A 20646-nucleotide genomic window follows, 5' to 3' on the forward strand; every position below is an offset into this window, starting at 1 on the left:
CTGGTTCTACTTTTCTTTATTTTGCTTTAAAGTCACTTTCAGTCCCCGCTCAGCTGGAAGTAGAGTGGTCATCACAGCCCCAAAATCCTCAAGACTGAGGAGTGAGCAAACATAAGGGGAGAAGGCAACTATGCACTAACGCAGAGTTATTGTTCTAGTAACGGAGGAGCTGTAATGTTGCTATAAAGGGGGAGGCCACCAGAGGTTCTGAGGGGAGGGACAGGGAAGGACAGGTGGACGTGGGGAGGGACGGGAAGGACAGGTGGACGTGGGGAGGGACGGGAAAGACAGGTGGATGTGGGGAGGGACAGGGAAGGACATGAGGACGTGGGGAGGGATGGGAAGGACAGGTGGACGTGGGGAGGGACAGGGAAGGACAGGTGGACGTGGGGAGGGACGGGAAGGACAGGTGGACGTGGGGAGGGATGGGGAAGGACAGATGGATGTGGGGAGGGACGGGGAAGGACAGGTGGACACGGGGAGGGACGGGAAGGACAGGTGGACATGGGGCACTTGTGGGACACTGGAATTGTCTGCACGACACTGCCATGATCGACCCAGGCCGTTACACATTTTGTAAAACCTGTAAAATTGTGGGGTGTGAAGTGTCAGCCGTGATGTAGGCCAGCGACCATCGTCAGCAGCAAGGCCTGGGGACGTGTGCATCGGTTGTCACAAACGTGCCACACGCACCGGGATGTTCGTGGGGAAAGTGGGGGGGGTATGCGGGAAGCCCCTTTATTTTCAGGGTAACATGTACTCTAAAGCTTCTTTTAAAATAAAAAATTAACTGAAAAAAAAATGTCACTTTCATACCATAGTTAAACACGTACTAAGTAGAGGGAGAAATGAGTTTTGAAAAAATCATCAGAACTCAGTGTTTATGCAGCACTCTCTTCCCAGGTGTCCGCGTCCGGCTGCGACGGCGCCTGTGCTGGGGCCGCGGAGGCTGGACCGAGCTCGGCGAACGCGGCGGCAGAGGTGCGCTGGGCGCTCGGCCTCCCGGGGGCAGCCCACCCCGACGGGGCCAGGCGGGGAAGGGGAGCCCACCTTCAGACACCTCGGGGTCTGCCTCAATGGGCTCTGAGCCTGTGGCATTCACCATAGGTTTTTGGTTAAATGAAAAAAAAAATAATTAACAATTTTTGGCATATTCTGGCATTATCTTTTTTAGAAATAGAGCATTTAAAAAAAAAAGGCAAACCCAGTTTTGGGCTGGCTGGCCGTTCTATACTTAACTTTTTGGAGGAAGAAATGGTCAACTAGGGTGACTCAGTCACCCGGCGCTCGCGGCTGCGGCCCAGCGAGGGGCGGGCTAGCCCGTTACGGCCAGCGGCTCCTCCAGAAGGCAGCTGTGCACCTGGGAGGGAACGCGGTTTCAGGCTGTGTGTTTTCCTTTAAGGACCAACTACGGTGCATCAGTTATGAGGAACGTGACCTCAAAATGAGAACCAATGCATGACTGGGAAAGAATTAAGTGCCTGCAAAATCAGAAACCTAATAAAAATAAACTACCCTTTTGTAAATAAACATGGAAGTAGTTAAAAACAAGTATTCGCTAGAATTCACTATGAAAACACAGGGAAGTCATTTTTTCATTTTCCTCCAATTCCTGAAGTGAGCTCCTAAGTGCAGAGCTTGGAACCATGCCTGGCCCGGATAGCGCGGGTGGGCCACGGGTGCCCAGGTGGTGGGCTATGGGTGCCCAGACAGTGCGGATGGGCCACAGGTGCCCAGACGGTGGGCCAAGGGTGCCTGGACAGCACGGGCCACGGGTGCCCAGACGGTGGATCACGGGTGCCCGGACACACGGGTGGGCCACAGGTGCCCAAACAGTGTGGGCAGGCCACAGGTGCCCGGACAGCACAGGGGGACCACAGGTGCCCGGATGCGCGGGCAGACCATGGATGATGGCTGCCTTAGTCACGGCTCTTGCTATCATTCTGATTCTTTTTTTTCCCCCTTAATTCTCCCTCCCCCCCAATTGTCTGCTCTCTGTGTCCATTTGTTGTGTATTCTTCTGCATCTGTTGTATTCTCATTAGTGGCTCCGGGAACCCGTCCTGGGACCTCCTGGAGTGGGAGAGAGGTGGCCAGTCTCTTGCTCGACCTCAGCTTCTGCCTTCATTTCGTCTCTTCTCTGTGTCTCTTTTCTGTTGCATCCTCTTGCTGCATCAGCTCTCTGTGTGGGCAGCTCCACTCCCGGGCGGTCTGCCCTCCTGCACGGGGCTGCACTCCTTACATGGGGGCCACTCCTTGCCGGGGGGCACCCCTGTGCGGGGCGACTCTCCTTGCGCATGGCAGCACTACGTGTGGGCCAGCTCGCCACACGGGCTGGGAGGCCCTGGGTTTGAACCCTGGACCTCCTGTACAGTAGGTGGAGGCTCTATCCATTGAGCCAAATCCGCTTCCCTCATTCTGATTCTTGAAGTGTGCCGACAACACTGGCCGGTATTTATTTACTGGATTATCAAATTTTAGGAGAGGCATTACAATAAATGTGAACTTGTGATTAAATATTTTAGTGGAAGTTTGCCACTTTTTTGGGCAATTCTAATTGGTAACCTCAAAAACAGTCTAAAAATGATTCATGTTTTAAAAATTAATGTAATTTTTCTATGTTATTTTGATGTCAAGTATGTAAAGAAAGGTGTTCTCATATCCATAAGCCCAAATATTCATTTTAAATGATTTGAAAGTTTACAGAGAATTCTACTCAAAATCAGATGCAGGAGGAGCTGCCCCGTGTGTCTCCCGCGCTGGCCGGTAGGAGGCGTCCTCTCACGGGGTGTGCACCACTTTGCGAGCTTTCACCTTCACCCACACAGGCCCCTGTCCTCCAGGAACTTAAAATCCAGGAGAAATTCCGGGTAATGAAATCATACTCATAACACAACACTTGATGGCAACTGTGTCTACAGTTAGAAGGTGGCACCTGGGAACTCTGTGTGGCACCAGCCCGAGCGGGTCAGGGCAGCGGGAGGGGTGCTGGCTTCCGTTGTTCAGAGGGAAAGGCTGTGGCATCGCCAGCTGCCCTGTGAGCACGTCCAGCTCTATAACTCACCTGCACGTAGGCTCATTTTACTGCCTCAAAGTGCAGTAACATTCAACGAGGAAGGATCACCATTAAACAAAGGCCACCTGCTCGAGAGGCTGCGGAGTCACAGGTGCCAACACAAAACCCCCCCTCACTCTGCAAAGGCGTCCTGCTCTTGCTCGGTCCTGCTTTGAGCCACACCTTGGAAGGTGAAGGAGCGACACTACTATGCAGGCAGGACCTCCCGGGAGGGAGGCGGGGGCCTCGAAATTCCAGTTTTGTGACCCTGGTGCCAGACGACACCTCTGAGCTCCAGTTCCTCAGCTGAGATGTGAGAACCGCAGTGCCCATCTCTCGGAGTTCTCGTAGGTTCAAGCGCGTTCCTTCACGTGAAGCGCTCAGCAGTGCGGCGGCCTGACGCTGACGCTTCTTGATACTCTGTTGAGTTCAACCAGGCGCTATATTTGAACCTTCTTTCCCTATAAACAGAAGAACCTCCTGAGAGCCGACCCCCTGGCATCTTTCAAGTCCTGAGGCCTTAGGGAAAAGAATCAAGCTCTAGTTCTCCAGAGAAGCCTACCTGACCCAGTCATGAGTCACCTTCATTAGAAGCTTTCCCACTGGGCAAAAGGCACTACCCTTAACCGGATCCCAGGGCCGCACGAGTCCAGCCCTCACCGGCCTCTTGCAGGAGAACCCTGCCTTTTCTTTACATGCCACGTAAAGCCTGCTCAAATGCTGTTCTTCAACAGCGAGGGGGAGAACCAAGGAAAGGTCGTGCTCCAGCGTCCAGGCACAGCTCTCTGTGGCCTGGGGGATCCCGGCAGGGCTGTGGGGGGCCGAGCTCCAGGCTCCCTGGAATCTGTGTGTGCCACAGCTCCCTGGGTCTTTAAAAACGTTGGTTCTAGGGAAGCGGATGCGGCTCAACCAACTGGGCTCCTGTCTACCGTATGGGAGGTCCAGGGTTCAATGCCCGGGGCCTCCTGGTGAGGGCAAGCCAGCCCACGCAGCAAGCCGGCCCATGTGGAGTGCCAGCCCATGTGCGAATGCAGCACTGCGCAGGAGTGCCGGCCGATGCAGAGAGCTGGTGCAGCAAGATGATGCAAGAAGAGACACAGAAGAGAGAATATAAGAAGACGTAGCATAACAGGGGGCTGAGGTGGCACAAGAGTGATGGCCTCTCTCCCACTCAGGAAGGTCCCAGGATTGGTTCCTGGAGCCGCCTAATGAGAATACAACAGACACAGAAGAACACACAGCGAATGGACAGAGAGAACAGACAGCGGGGGGAACGGGGCAGGAGGGAAGAAATAAATAAAACTAAATCTTTAAAAAAAAATGTTGGTTCTCCCTGTCATTTTGTCCCAAGGCCCATAATAAGCTCTGCTATGAAACTTCCTTTTAATCTAAGATCTCTACCGCTTTCCAAAAACAACCAAACAGGATTGGTGGCACAATCCCAAACAATGAGCTCAAAGAAGCACACTCACGAAAAAGAGTCTCTGTCTAATGCCGGGGGGCTCTGGGTCAAAGGTTTATTTTCTGCGGGACATGTGAGAGCCCTGGCCTTGCGCGCGGCGGGTCGAGAACAGCGTTTAACGTGAAACCCGCGACGCCTCCGTTCACGGAACTCTTTCCTCACGGAAGGTGCACGGGCACGCGGGTCAGGAGCAGGGCTCCGCTCACAGAGTGAAGGCTACAGCTGGTCAGACTGCGCAGCCAGCGCCGCCACCAAGTCCACGTGCCACGGAGCCCTCCCACGCAAGTCCAGGTGCAGCTGGCGCAAAGGGGCAAGAAAAACCTCGGGGAGAAGAGGTCACAGCTGCTCGCTCCGTGGACTGTGAGTTCTGACCTGGAAGGCGGAGATACCAAGGAAAACAAAATACAAAACCATCTTCATCAAGACAGCAGATGTCAGGAGCTCCTGACCCTCAAAGTGACATAATGATTACAGGGCAATGAAGGCACAAGTCTGTTTTCAACATAACTGCAATTACCCACCCAGACACCATTTCTAGGAAAGTTCTGAAATTGCACAGAAAAACCTGCCCTTATGAGAGCCACTACTGAGAAACACCAGTCAAAAAGCTCCAATTTCACTGTCTGGCATACAGAAGATGTGGCTTTAGCAACAGTTTTCTAAAGGAAAAGGGAAATGGCAGGAGGATTTTGAGTGGTGAAGCTGCAGCCAGCCCTGCCCTTCCAGACGTCACAGCTCGGGGAATCGAGGTGCGGGGTGTGAGGTCGCCGGTGCCTCTGGCTCATCCCAGGGCAGCTTTCCTTCAACCCTCTTACTTGTCCCAGCTGTGATCATGAGCTGGAAGCATCATGGCCCCAGAGGATTTTACCCCGGAAAGCAAAGAAGGCACTGCGTCTCTGGTTGTGGCCAGGTGGTCTCGGTGTGCAGTGACGTGTGAGTGGAGCGCAAGTGACCTCCTGGGATAAGCCACGTCGCCCAGAAGGTAGGACACGGCAGAGGTCATGGCCCTCGCTGGGCAGTGCTGTTCTCACCACAGAAGGCACCGTCTGAACAAGGGGACAAGGGCACAGCAGGGCGCTGGTGGCCTGTGTGTGCTGGGCCCTCCCCAGGGCTCCTGGTGCACCTGCCCTGCAGCCTCAAGAGGTCCACTGGGAAGAGCTCCACCCAGGTCCCTGGACGGCTGCAGCTCCTGAACAGACCGGCTGTGCATCAGCCGGCCGTCAGCAGCTCCTGCCATCACCAGCTCCTGCCAACCGGCCGTCACCAGCTCCTGCCGACCGGGGGAGGACCGAGCGCCGTCCATCGCCAGCTCCTGCCGACCGGGGGAGGACCGAGCGCCGTCCATCGCCAGCTCCTGCCGACTGGGAGAGGACCGAGCGCTGTCCATCGCCAGCTCCTGCTGACCGGGGGAGGACCGAGCGCCGTCCATCGCCAGCTCCTGCCGACTGAGAGGACCGAGCGCTGTCCATCGCCAGCTCCTGCCAACCGGCCGTCACCAGCTCCTGCCGACCGGGGGAGGACCGAGCGTGGCCGTCACCAGCTCCTGCCGACCGGGGGAGGACCGAGCGCTGTCCATCGCCAGCTCCTGCCGACCGGGGGAGGACCGAGCGCCGGCCGAGAAGAACCATGCCTACGGCCTGGCTCCAGCACCGTGAGAGAGCCCTTCTCTCGGGGCATCAGATTCCCCGACTCGCAAACTGCCCCGGCATGGAGGCCTGGGAGCCGTCCTCGGACCCGCTCAGGCCCCGGCACTCAGTGGCACCCCCACCTGTAACGTCCCGGAAGTCAAAATCTGAGCCGCGAGCCGGGCTGGAGCCCCACGGCAGATGCAGCGCCCCCGGCCCTGGTCGCCTGCTTGCTGTGGCGGAAGCTAGCTCACGTCCACAAGGCCTCCCCGACCGGCAGGCTCCAGGCTAGGAAAGGGGCTGGAGTTGACCGGGAGCCGGCCGCAGGTGAGCCGAGGATGCTGGCACAGGCCGGCGGCGCCCCATCGGGGCCGCTGCTTGTATCTATTTACTTTCGCCTAGGTGCTTTTCAGGTGGGACAGGAAAGCACAGCGTGGCGATGGCAGGAGCAGGTGCACGCCGTCCAGCCAGGCAGGCTCAGCTGACAGCCCGGGGGAATAACCTGTTGTTTCTAAACAGAGCAATTTACTCCAAAAGGACCCGGACAACTTTCCTCTCAGGTATGCGATTCTCTGTGTCAAGAGGAACCAAAATCATGCATTTTATGGGGAAGTGTGAGTCATTTCTTCAGCAGAAGCCAATCTTTTAAAAACAGCCAAGTAGCTGGTGCAGATGTTAATTTGTCAATTAAACAGGCCCTCAGGAAGGAAGTGATTTCTCATCAGGCTTTTATGGGGAGGATTTATGCACCCTTCCTACCGTGCATTCCACATTTATGCCGCACCTGCCAAGCCCTCACTGCAGCTGCACCAAAGCACGGATCTGTGAAAATGAGCAGGGCCCCGCTAAGCCAGGTCGTCTACTTCATAAGTTAAAGAAATAGAAAAGCCCTAACTACCCTCTTTCTTTTTTTTTTTTAAAGATTTATTTATTTATTTAAATCTCTCCTCTCCACCCCCAGTTGTCTGCTCTCTGTCCATTCACTGTGTGTTCTTCTGTGACCACTTCTATCCTTATCAGCGGCACGGGGAATCTGTGTTTCTTTTTGTTGCATCTTCTTAGTGTGTCAGCTCTCCATGTGTGCGGCGCCATTCCTGGGCAGGCTGCACTTTCTTTCACGCTGGGTGGCTCTCCTTATGGGGCGCACTCCTTGCGCGTGGGGCTCTCCTATGCGGGGGACACCCCTGCATGGCAGGGCACTCCTTGTACGCATCAGCACTGCGTGTGGGCCAGCTCCACACAGGTCAAGGAGGCCCGGGGTTTGAGCCGCGGACCTCCCATGTGGTAGACAGATGCCCTCACTACTGGGCCAAGTCCATTTCCCGTCTACCCTCTTTCAAAGGCCTATCCTCAGCCTTCAAGGGGGCGGCAGGTTACCAGGGACGATTTCTAACAAGGAGGCCAGTGGAGCTTCAGGGGCAGGAGGGCCGACTGTGGGGGCAGGCGTGCCTGAACACGACCCCAGCTCTCCTGGCATGGCCAGCGCGTGCCCCGCCTGAGCTGGACTCCAGGGCTGGGTCTTCTGTCCTTTCTAAACGAGCAACGCAAGCTCCCCGAGCTCAGCCGGGGCAAGCTGCCGGCCCCCCTGGGTGTCTCCGCAACCAGAGTGCTCCAGCTCTGGGGAAAGGCAACAAATATGAAGGTTTGTTAAATAAGAAAACACAGCTCAATTTTCTTATTTGCACAGGAAGAGGAATACAAGCTGTCTTCACAGCACTGGTGATTCTCACTGCGCAGCAGTCGCCGCAAACCCGATTTAGCGAATCCTGGGCTGCTGCCCCAGGGGCATGCGGTCTCACCGTCTTCATCAGCGGATCAAGACACAACCTCGTCGCAGGCGTTCTGTTTAATCCGCAGCGTCGGCTCACCAGCACTGAACTGTGGACCAACAGCACTAGGGCTCCGTGCCTGCAAGGAGCTCCCGACACGCGTTTGCTCCGAAGGCACAGCACAGCCTCCGTGGGCTTAGGCACACGCTCTTCAGCATAACACCCGGGAACTCAAAAGCAACAAAGAGCACAAATATGAGAATACCATGGAACTACGGACATGTAAGGACACCTGTTCACGCTCTGAGCTGAAGGTGGAAGGCGGCGCGTGCCTTGTTGGGGTCGGGCACAGGGGACAAACTGCTCACTGCTCTGCACGTCAGCAACGACCAGAAGATGTGGGGTTAAAGAATTTCAGGGGGCAGGGAAACCCTTGCACAACGGCCACGATACTCTACAGTAAATATTGCGTTTGTTACTCTTATCTATAAATGTAACAGGTCCAACTGTGTAACCGTGAAACTGCACCCTGGAGACGACGCCCTGTCGCCCCTCACCGCCCGACGATGCCCTGGCCTAGCCTGTGGGGTCTCAGGCTCCGGGTCCCCGGCCAGGACAAGTACTGCACACATTCACACAACAAACACAGAAACGCATGAACGAGGGAGGGAGCGCCGAAGGCCCCTCCCCACTTTGCGGCAGGGTGTGTCCCACGGAGGAGCCTCCAGCTCAGTAACACCAGGTCTATTAACACAAAAAAAGAGATAACTAACTTCTGAAACGTGTTTAATCAGTCAGGAGAAAACAGACTGTCTCCACAATATAAAAAGCAACTAAGAGCCCCGTCGCAGGGTCCGACTCACCGAGGCCTCCGCGCTCTGCCACGTGTGGGATATGAGGAAGCCCAGCAGCTCCCCGCTCTGCGGCTCGATGGGGGGCGTGAGCCACCTGACGTCCACCTGGTTACTGGATTTGTTCAGAAACACCGTGACGTTCAGGGGCGCGACGGAGGGAGCTGCAAGGAGAGGAGAGGAAGCTGAAGATCACGGGGAAAGCCAGGCTCCTCCTCTTGTCTTGGCAAGCTTCGTATTCGAACGTTCTCGGAGGAGCACTCGTGAGACTGAGATTAGCAGCAGACTTTAACATGCTTTTCAACTGAGGGCCATTGCGTTATCACGTGCATTTTAAAAAGCCCTTAAAAGACTACTGAAGATTCATCTCTTAAGTTCAAAACATCTGGAGTACCCAAACTGAAATAACGAAGAGGAGGGCAGAGAAGGAGGGGGTGCGCGTGATCCTCCTGGGAGCCTGTGGCTGGAAGGCCAGTGAGGCGGCAGCAGTTTGACGTAGTTATGAATTCCAGGAATAGATGCTGGACTGTGTTTGTGATCTCCTCTGTACTTGGGTGTGATTAGGATTAGGGCTTCGATTGGGCCATGGCATTAGGGCGTTGAGCCTCCACTCTTGGTGGATGAGGCCTCGTAGATAAAAAGGCACGGCAAAGGACAGAGCTGGGGGCTTTTAATGTTGGAGTTTTGATTTTGGAGTTTGAGGCTGAAGCTGGAGCCCCGGGGAGAGAGAGCCATTCACCTGAGAGTCTACAGCTGACCTTGTGGAGGAACCAGAGGAGCTGAGCCTAGAGGAACCCAGGAAGCCTGAGCCCTCACAGACATCAGCAGCCACCTTGCTCCAAATGGACTTTGGTGAGGGAAGTAACTTATGCTTCAAGGCCTGGTAACTGTAAGCTCCTACCCCACATAAACACCCTTTATAAGAGCCAGCCAACTTTGGTGTTTGCATCAGGGCCCCTGTGGCTGACCGACACGGAGGCCGACAGGGCCAGGTGCCAGGCTCAGTGTCTGCTCCCTCAGGGCCCTCCACCAAGGCGGCAGTGAAGAATTTAGAAGGATGTACAGGGGCGGGAGGCGGGGCACCTGCTTCGCATGTACGAGGTCCCAGGTTCAATCCCTGGTACCTCCTAAAAAACGCACTCACAAGGCAAAGAGGAGCCAACAGTGGAAGAGGAATTTCAGCACGTTTTTTGAAAGGTGAAAGAAGAGACGAAGAAGGTGTAATTAACTCAGCAAAGCTGATTCTCTCCAAAAAGCCGCGGGGAGGCTCGGGTGGGGCTCAGGGACTAGCTCGGACTGACTCTGGGATGGCTGAGTCAGGACACGAGCCCACCAGGTCTCTACTCCGTTCTGACGTGCGTGGGGTCCTCCCGCAGGCCCCCACAGGCAGACGAGCGGACAGGCTGCTGGACACAGCACAGCTCGGGCCTGGCTGGGAACCGGGAGGGCAGGTGAGGCCCGGTGCTGCGGAGGCGGCTCCAGGAGAGCACGGTCCACGCCCTCGGCAGGACAGCAGGCTTCTCCTCCAGAGGAAGGAAGCGAGATGCTGACACTGGAGCTCCCAACGAGACACCTGGCTACCTTGGTGACTCCCAATCACCCAAGAGGGAGGGGAGCAGCGTTTTGGGGGCCCCTTCAGGAAGGTCAGGGACCACACAGCACAGCAGGGGCTCCGAGAAGACACAGCCGGGAGACAAGCAGAAGTAAGAATTGAGACGCTCAAAGAGAAGAACAGGGGAGTGGATGGGGCTCAAGTGACAGGGCTTCTGCCTGCCATGTGGGAGGACCCAGGCTCGATCTCTGGGGCCTCCTGGTGAAAAAGAGGAGAAAGCGTGCCCGCGTGGTGAGCCAGTGCCCACAGGAGTGCCGCGTGGTGAGCCAGTGCCCGTGCAAGTGACTCACACAGCAAGATGATGATGCAACAAAAGAGAGACAAGGGGAGGGTCAAGGTGAAGCGCAGCAGAGACCAGGAACTGAGGTTGTGCAATTGACAGGGAACCTCTCTCCCCATCAGAGGTCTGCAGGATCGAATCCCGGTGAATCCTAGAGGAGAGAAAACGAGAAGAAAAGACAACACAGACAGCAAAAACAGTAGGGCAGGAGGAGCGGAAGGGGGAAAATAGATAAATAAATATTTTTTAAAAAGAGAGAGAAGAAAAGGCCCTCATGGGTGAGATTTGGAAAAAAAAAAAGTGTCAGTAAAAAGAAAGCTCTTGAAATCAGCAGCATGGTAACAAATATTTAAAAGAATCTGAAGACAAATCAAGTAAATCTGTAAGAACACAGAATAAATAGGCAAAAAGAAGGAAAGGCCACTTTGAGAAGAGCAAATTGAAGAAGCATTCCAAGAGGTCCAATACCACTGAATGAAGCTTCTAGAAAAAAAAAAGAGGGAAGAAAATATTTCAAGAAAAAACTATAGGAAAAAGGATCAGAACTGAAAGACTTGCATTTCCAGATTGAAAGAAGCACTGAATGCCTGTCACCACATGTGAAACAATTTCCTTATGCCAGCTTATCACTGTGAAACTGCAGAGTACCAGGATTAAAGAGAAAAGAATTTCACTAAAACTAAAACTAAAACAAAAACCGGGTTACCCCAAAAAACCAAGTATCAGAATTCTCTACAGCAACCCATATGCTAAAAGGCAAAGCAGGAATGACTCTACATTTTTGAGGGAAATAATTTCCAACCAAAAAGCCTACACTTGGAAAACTGACAACCCAGCAAGGCCCCATAGTCATTACTTCTTACACACACTGTCTCTGGAAGCGACTGCAGAACGATCTCCATGGAATCGAAGGAGTTAACCTGGAAAGAAAAACACCCCGGAGGAGACAGTGCACTCCCCAGCCAGACTCTGGAGGAAGGCAGGAAAAGAACCCACGAGCTAGAGGTAGCAGAGCCAGGGCTCGCTCAGGACAGGGAAGAGGGTTCCATCAGCCCGTGGGGAAACCTGACGGCACGAGGGGCACTGGGTGGTGTACCCAGAAAGGCCCTTTCTCAGAGGTGGAGAATAATCATCTAGACTAAGCACTACTCTGATTCTACCTAAAAAATCTCAAAAGCAAGACCAAAAAGAACCAAACTAATTCCAGGTAGCCACACTGTGTTTCAGAACAAGGCTCAAAGCTTGACTAAGATGATCCAATATGCAACATGTTAAAATTCACAATGTCTAAAATCCAGTCAAAGATTACCAGGCATGCAAAGACACTGGAAAATACCACCATAATGGGAATAGACACGAATCAACCCCCCCCACCCCCAAATAACATGAATGGTAGAGTAAGCATACAAAGACATTAAAGCTGGACTTTCAACTATATTCCAAATGGTCAGAAAGTTAAGTAGAAACATGAAAGATATAAAACAGCAAAGAAAACTACAATGTGAGAGATGAAATAAACAGTGAATGGGATTAATGGTAGATTAAGTATTGTAGAATAAAAGATTAGTGATTTGAAACTACCCAAAATGAAATGCAGAGAGAAAACAGCAGAGCATCAGTGAGTAGCCTTCAGGTAGTCTAACATATGTAACATACATATTATATATCTAACATGTAATAGGAATCCTCAAAGGAGAGGAATGGTGGGAACAGAAAAAGTATTTGAAGAAATAGTAGTCAGAATTTTTCCCAAGTTTGATGCAAACTACAACCCCGAGATAGAAAAAGTTCAATGAACCCCAAGCACAAAGAATATAAAGAAAATGTGTCACCATCAACTCTACCCATTTCCACACTTTTACAGTCAAGTTAATTAAAACTCCTACAAGCAGGGAAAGCATAGAGAGATTGAGCAGTGAAGAATGTTCTTGTTAATTATTATTATTATTGAAATAATGAAAATACTCTAATGATGATTGAAGTGATGAACGCACAACTATGAGATTACACCAAATTCCACTGATTGCACACTTGGGATGAACTGTGTGCTTTATTAACTTCTGCATACATTAAGCATCAGTACCCCTTCTCAGCCTCCTCCTATCTCCTAATAACCCACACTATAGGTTGTAACTCTTACATTTATTTTTTGCATTTCCTTCATATTAATGAGACCATGCAATATTTATCCTTTTGTGTCTGGCTTATTTCACATAGCATATCGTCTTCCAGGCTCATCCATGTTTTCATATGTGTCCCGATTTCATTTCTTACAGCAGCACAGTATTCCACTGTATGTATGTATCACATTTTGTTTATCTATTCTTCAGTTGATGGACATTTGGGTTGTTTCCATCCTTTGGCAATTGTGAATAATGCTGCCATGAGCACTGGTGTGCAAATGTCTTTGCGTCACAGCTTTCATTTCTTCTGGATCCATTCCTAGGAGAAGGATTGTGGGATCATATGCCAGTTCTATGTTTAGTTTACTGAAGAACTGCCAAACTGCCTTCCACAGAGGCTGCACCACTTTACACTCCCACCAACAGGGAAGGAGTGTTCCTATTTTTATACATCCTCTCCAGCGCTTACTGTTTTCTGGTTTTTAAAAAATAATGGCCATTTTATGGGGTGTGAGATGATATCTCATTGTCATTTTTTTTTAAAGAGTTATCTATCTATTTATTTATTTCTCTCCCCCCACACACATACCCCGGTTGTCTGTTCTATGTGTATTTGCTGCGTCTTCTTTGTCCGCTTCTGTTGTTGTCAGCGGCACGGGAATCTGTGTCTCTTTTTGTTGCGTCATCTTGTTGCGTCAGCTCTCCGTGTGTGCGGTGCCATTCCTGAGCAGGCTGCACTTTCTTTCGCGCTGGGCGGCTCTCCTTACAGGGCACACTCCTTGCGCGTGGGACTCCCCTATATGGGGGACACCCCTGCGTGGCAGGGCACTCCTTGTGCGCATCAGCACTGCGCATGGGCCAGCTCCACATAGGTCAAGGAGGCCTGGGGTTTGAACTGCAGACCTCCCATATGGTAGACGGACGCCCTCACCACTGGGCCAAGTCGGCTTTCCCCCTCATTGTCATTTTGATCTGCATTTCCCTAAACAGCTAAAGTAAAGATGGATAAAAGATATTCCAGAAAGCTGGAGTAGCTAAAGTAATATCAAATGAAGTAGACTTCGGAGCAAAGAATATTACCAAAGATAAAGAAATTCATTTCATAATGACAAAGGGGTCAAGAGGACATGACAATATTAAATGCTATGCACAAGACAGAGCTTTAAAATATTTGAAGTGAAATGGATAGAACTACAAAAGAAATAAAACCCACACTAAAGCTAACAGATTTAAACACCTCTCTAAATAACTGATAGAACAAGTACTCAGAAAATCAGTAAGAACCTGAGGCTTGAAACCACTGCCCATGGCCTGTTCTCATGGACTTCGATAGAACGCTCTACCAGCACCAGCAGAATTCACCTTCCCTGCACACACCTGGCCTGTAAAACACGTCTCCATACATTTAAACGAACTCAAGCCACAGAAAGTACACTCTGACTCCAAGAGTTAAATTATACATCAATAAAACAAGGATCTCTAGAAAATCCCCAAATATTTGGAAACCAGGTCATACATTTAATAATGCATGATTCAAAGATGAAATAAAAACAATTAGAAGGTTATTTTGAATTAAATGAAAAGGAAAGCACAGCGTATCCAAATTAGCTTTCCAAAGCTTTTCTTTTGCGTTTGGGAAAAGGGGCGACTTCACAGTTTTGGCCCTGGCGTTTCACCTGCAAGGCCCTGGCCACCGTGCGGAGGCCGCAGCACTGACCGCGGCTGGAGATGACGGCGGCAAAGGGCAGCCCCGTGGCTTAGAGCTGTCGATCCATTGGTCGGGGGAACTGTGCAGTCGAAATTCAACAGAACTGCAAAGAAGAAAATCTCAGAAACCCAAAGCAAATGAGAAATGATTTAAAGTTAAAGACGTAAATACAATTTCTTCGATCAGGACAGTACACAGCAGACGCGCCCGCTTCCCAGGGTTGCTCTGGGTTGGAATGACACGCTGCGTGGAATGCTTGGCAGGTGTTAGCGTCCCACAGCCACGGTGTTCTCGAGTTTGAGGCTCTGAGTAGCAACTTTTGTGTAGTCATTAAAATAGCACATGCTTTAAAGGGTGTGCTGCTGTCAGGAGCTCTCCATGGGGAAGACAAGGCCAACTTAGTCAGTGTGAGATGCCACTAAAGCCTTCACAGCAGGGAAGGAAACAACCTCCCTCCCGTTTTCATCGGTGCTGCAGCATTGCTCTCCTCCAGACGCGCTGCCACGCAGCTCGGAGCAGCCGGTCAGGCGGCACCACGCGCCCAGGTCGGCGCGGCCCGGGTCGGGTAGCACCACATGCCCCCCTCAGCATGGTCCTGGTCGGGCGGCACCAGGCACCCACGTCGGCGCAGCCTGGGTCGGGCGGCCCCATATGCCCAGGTCGGCGCGGGCCGGGTCAGGTGGCACCACGTGCCCCCCTCAGCGTGGCCCGGGTCGGGCGGCACCAGGCACCCACGTTGGCGAGGGCCGGGTCGGGCGGCCCCATATGCCCAGGTAGGCGCAGGCCGGGTCGGGCGGCCCCATATGCCCAGGTCGGCGCGGGCCAGGTCGGGCAGCACCACGTGCCCCCCTCAGCGTGGACCGGGTCGGGCGGCCCCATATGCCCGGTCGGCGCGGGCCGGGTGGGGCGGCCCCATATGCCCAGATCGGCGCGGGCCGGGTCGGGCGGCACCATATGCCCAGGTCGGTGCGGGCCGGGTCGGGCGGCACCATATGCCCAGGTCGGCGTGGGCCGGGTCGGGCGGCACCACGCGCCTCCCTCAGCTGGGCCGGGCATTACCTCCTTGGGTGGTGCTGGCCAGGACCCGGCGGCCGGCGGACCAGCCCACCTCGTTCTGGCAGGAGACGCCGACGCTGTAGTTGGCCAGGGCCCGCAGCTGCTCGATCTGGTACCGATGCGGTGAAGCGGGCGTGTGGAAAACCAGGGGCGGGCCCTCCCGCGGCAGGTCCACGTCCTCCACCTGAGGAGGAGGAGAAGGCGCGCGTCAGCGGGGCAGGAGGCCGGCTTCGCCCCGGCCCCACTCCCTCCCCGCTTCCCGCCCGCGCGGCCGTGCGTCCCTCGGCTGTCCGAGCGTGTGCTGGCCCCGGTGGGCAGAGGGCAAATGCCCGTCGTCACTGAGTGAAGTGCCCCTACGTTGGAACCGCCTCCGCTCACGCAACACAGCCCGTCTCTCCTCAGCAAACGGGGCTTTTGCGGCAAAGCCAATTAGTGGGCCCAGGGCCGGTGGTGGACACCGCACTCGCCCCCGCCGCCGCCCGCCGAAGGCAGCGCCCGCCCCGGGTGCCACGCCACCAGCACGGCCGTCGGCGCTCACGGCTGCGCAGCGGACGCGGCGCCAGGCTCTCGTCCGTCATCGACCTCACTGCCCTGTAGCTCCCTCCCTGCTGAACTTTTCCTGCTCCTACCCAGCAGGTTGCTTAACACGACCCTGACCCGGTCTTTTCCTCCTCTTAAGAATGTCTCCCAAGCTATGGAGCTGCGGTCACTTCGCCTGTCCTGGCCGGCGTGGCCACCCCACGACCACTGCGTCCCCACGTGCACCTCCTTCACGACCCACGAGGGATGGCACCAGGTCCCCGGAAGACCCCAGGCTCTGTGAAACCGAGGCCGTCCCCGGCACATGCCAGCCTTCCCACACCTCCCGCGTGAGCCTGGGCCGCGCCCCGGCCTGCCTGGGCCCCCTGGTGTCCACGCTGGCTCGACAGCTGCGCGGCCCCACGCCACACGCCCGCTCGCCCGCCCCGTCATCTGCATGTTTGGGGCGATTATGGGGAAAGCTGCTGGGAACACGTGTCCACTTCTCTAGGGCGGGTGCCCAGGAGGGCGAGGGCAGGGTCACTGACAGGTAAGAGAAACGGCCGGCCTGTCTCCCAGGACATGCACCGTCCACATCCCACCACGACCCGGTGCCACATCCAGTCTCTCTGCATCCTCGCAGCCTTTGTGTCACCACCAGAGATGCTCCCCGGACACACTCGTCCACCGTGCGGGGTCAGCGGTGAGGTGCTCCCTGGACACACTCGTCCACCGTGCGGGGTCAGCGGCGAGGTGCTCCCTGGACACACTTGTCCACCGCACGGCGTCAGCAGTGAGGTGCTCCCTGGACACACTCGTCCACCGTGCAGCATCAGCGGTGAGGTGCTCCCTGGACACACTCGTCCACCGTGCGGGGTCAGCGGTGAGGTGCTCCCTGGACACACTTGTCCACCGTGCGGGGTCAGCGGTGAGGTGCTCCCTGGACACATTCGTCCACCGTGCAGGGTCACCACTGAGGTGCTCCCTGGACACGCGTCGTCCACCGCACAGCGTCAGCGGTGAGGTGCTCCCTGGACACACATCGTCCACCGTGCGGGGTCAGTGGTGAGGTGCTCCCTGGACACACTTGTCCACCGTGCGGGTTCAGTGGTGAGGTGCTCCCTGGATACACTCGTCCACCATGTGGGGTCAGCAGTGAGGTGCTCCCTGGACACGCTCGTCCACCGTGCGGGATCAGCGGTGAGATGCTCCCTGGACACACTTGTCCACCGTGCGGGGTCAGCGGTGAGGTGCTCCCTGGACACATTCGTCCACCGTGCAGGGTCACCACTGAGGTGCTCCCTGGACACGCGTCGTCCACCGCACAGCGTCAGCGGTGAGGTGCTCCCTGGACACGCGTCGTCCACCATGCGGGGTCAGTGGTGAGGTGCTCCCTGGATACACTCGTCCACCATGTGGGGTCAGCAGTGAGGTGCTCCCTGGACACGCTCGTCCACCGTGCGGGATCAGCGGTGAGGTGCTCCCTGGACACACGTCGTCCACTGCACGGTGTCACACATGATGACACAGGTAAAAGCTGGAAGCAACCTGAGGTGGCTGGTGGCCCTGAGACTCAGCGCGGCGCGGCCCCTGGAGAGCGTCAGGGGCAGGGGAGCTGGGAAAGGGGAGCACCAGGCTTAAAGGAAAAAGCTGGTTACGTAAGGGTATGCTTGATATAACTAAGAGCTCTGTAAATCAAAAAACACATAAAATAGGCACAAATGAGAAAACTACTGTGAGGTTGTGCTCCAAAACTTGAAGTTACTTCTAGGTCAGGAGTTGGCAGACAGTCCCCAGCTTTTCAACAACTTGAGCTAAGAACTTTTGACATTTTCAACGAGCTGTAAAAATAGAGAAGAATACACAGTGGAGACAACAGACATCAAAGATGTCTTGAAAAGCCTGAAATATTTACTATATGACCCTATAAAGAAAACATTTCACAGATTCCTGCTTTAGAAATGGGATACTTGATTTTTCAAAAACTGGGTGTTCTTTTCCTCTGTAACCTGAGAAGCCCTGACCATGCCTTGAGCTGATTCTACAGTACCCTTTATTCTTCTGCACCAGCCTGACAGAAGTTGTAGCAGTTTGGTATTGTTTATGAATTCAATAAACAGACATTGGATTTTGTTTGTGAACTGGTCTGTTCCTCTGGGCATTTTAGATTGGATTGGAGTTGGAGGTTTCACTTTACTTGATTAAATTATGTTTAAGGCTTTGACTGGGGGAAGTGGACTTGGCCCAGTGGTTAGGGCATCCGTCTACCACCTGGGAGGTCCGCGGTTCAAATCCTGGGCCTCCTTGACCTGTGTGGAGCTGCCCATGCTCAGTGCTGATGCGCGCAAGGAGTGCCGTGCCACGCAGGGGTGTCCCCCATGTAGAGGAGCCCCACACGCAAGGAGTGCACTCTGTAAGGAGAGCTGCCCAGCGCGAAAGAAAGTGCAGCCTGCCCAGGAATGGTCCTGCACACACGAAGAGCTGACGCAGCAAGATGACACAACAAAAAAAAACACAGATTCCTGTGCTGCTGACAACAGCAGAAGCGCACAAAGAATGAACATGCAACAAATGCAGCAAATGGACACAGAGAACAGACAACTGGGGTGGGGGCGGGGGGGGGGGGAAGGGGAGAGAAATAAATAAAATAAATCTTAAAAAAAAAAGGCTTTGATTGAGCCACATCAGTAGGACGTTGAGCCCCCACCACCTTGGCGGGCAGGGACTCGCAGAGTAAACCACACAGCACAGGAGAGTGGGAGTTCTGAAGCTGGAGCTCCGGGAAGTCAACACACAGGAGAAGAACACAGAGGGGGAGAGACGGCTCCATGGACACAGCAGAGGCCCTGGGAAGAGAGAGCCTGACAGTCTACAGCTGGCCTTGTGGAGAGAGCAGAGCAGCTGAGCCCAGAGAGAAACGAGCCCCGGGAGAGAGATGAGCCTTATCCCAGCCTACAGCTGAGAATGGAAGGAGCTGGGACCACGGAGCCTAGAGAGGAAGAGGAAGGCTGGACCCCGGCAGACGTCGGCAGCCATCTCGCTCCAACATGTGGCAACAGGCTTGGTGAAGGAAGTAACTTGTGCTTTATGGCCTGGTATCTGTCAGCTCCTACCCCAAATAAATACCCTTTATAGAAACCAACCCATTTGTGGCATTTTGCAGCAGCACCCCTTGAGCTGACTAATACATAAGCCCAGGTCTAAAAACATACCCCGAACAGGTACCTTTTATGACATTTTTTGGTGGGGAGTACAGGCAAGGGCCCTTTGCCCTCGCCCGGCAGGCTTTTCCCAGAGCCCCTTTCAACACAGCAGCTCTCTCCAGAGCGCTCCTCTTCTCCCCTCCCACAAATGCCACAGCCTGTCCCCAGATGCCATCAGCCTGTTTCCCCCACAAATGCCACCAGTCTGTCTCTACATGTCTCTCTAAATCCCCTCCATGTGTGTAGTTAAGACACGAGAATTCTCAGTAACAGTCCAGCCCTAGGACAAATTTCCACTTTTTCCCTTAGATGCTCTTTGTCTGGGAATGGGGATAAATCATGGGTTTTATTCACTACATGTTTTTTTCCCAAAATTTCTATATTTTACTGGGAAAAAAAAGTGTACCAGACAAAACAAAAGCAACGAAAAAATAATTTGGAAAAAATCTTGAACGCACAACAGCTATTCCTGCAGTGATGCGTGTAGATGGGTGATGTTGCTGTTGGTTTGACGGCCGGCCGAGGCCGCAGGGGTCGCTCTGGAAACCCCCGCAGGTGGCCTGGGTGGGGGCCCCTGGCCGGTGGCTCTGGGCAGAATTCACTTTCTGCATTTTCACTTTGGAATGTGCACTTCCTTCCTGGTGACCCGCCTCAAACAGAGCCCCAGGAAGCCCGGCTGCCTGGAAGGGGTCGGGTCCCAGAGGGAGAGGGCGTGCAGCGCCAGGAGACAGAAGGGCGTTAAAATAGAAACTGGACGGGCCGGCGGCCACAGGAAGAAAGCGGGCGTGCCGAGAATTCCGTAAAGCTCTGGGGACGCGGCCCGGCCCTGCGGGAGCGAGCCCGCCCTGCCCACCCGCAGGACGCAGAAGCTGACGGCCAGGGCAGCCTGCCCCCCAGCCGGGACTGGCAGAGGGGGAGGAGCTCGCGAGCTCCACGTGAGCTTCACCAACAACTTGTTTTCACTTGAGCTGCTTTGCAGAACTTCTCCTTTACCTTCACCCGGCTCCTCTACTCTTATTTGCTACATCTGGTGACGGTGTCGGGGTGGAGAGGCGGGCGGGCGGGGGGCTCGGCTGGCCCCTGGACGCAGCGGGCAAGCGGGGCCGCAGCGTGGCTCTCCAGGCGCCTCCCGAGGCACCAAGGCCACCGAGGGCCAAGGCAACGCGGGAGTGCAGGTCACGTGCTGTCGCTTCCAGCCGGGGCGGCTGGAGGATGAGGAAGAGAACGTTACGGGGCACTCGGGATAACTGCACTCAGATTAGACAGATGGCCTAGGAGAGGAGACAAGGTCCTAGAAACACGCAATCTACCAAAGCTGACTCAAGAAGAAATACAGAAAATCGATTTAGTCATCAAAGAATTCCCACGAAGGAACCCCTGAACC

The 20646-nt window shown here is 54.3% G+C and overlaps 1 protein-coding gene across 1 annotated transcript in view; it reads right to left on the reverse strand.

The window, feature by feature from the left end:
* Positions 1 to 20646, reverse strand: part of MERTK (MER proto-oncogene, tyrosine kinase) — a 90078-nt gene that overhangs the window by 22162 nt on the left and 47270 nt on the right. The window contains exons 7-8 of the mRNA XM_058278072.2: positions 15544 to 15724; positions 8774 to 8925 (exon numbers count right to left, since the gene is read on the reverse strand). Of these exons, the coding sequence (XP_058134055.1) occupies positions 8774 to 8925; positions 15544 to 15724 (333 nt within the window). The remainder of the gene's footprint in view (positions 1 to 8773; positions 8926 to 15543; positions 15725 to 20646) is intronic.

This window comes from Dasypus novemcinctus, chromosome 17 (genome assembly GCF_030445035.2).
Source record: "Dasypus novemcinctus isolate mDasNov1 chromosome 17, mDasNov1.1.hap2, whole genome shotgun sequence".
NCBI lineage: Eukaryota > Metazoa > Chordata > Mammalia > Cingulata > Dasypodidae > Dasypus > Dasypus novemcinctus.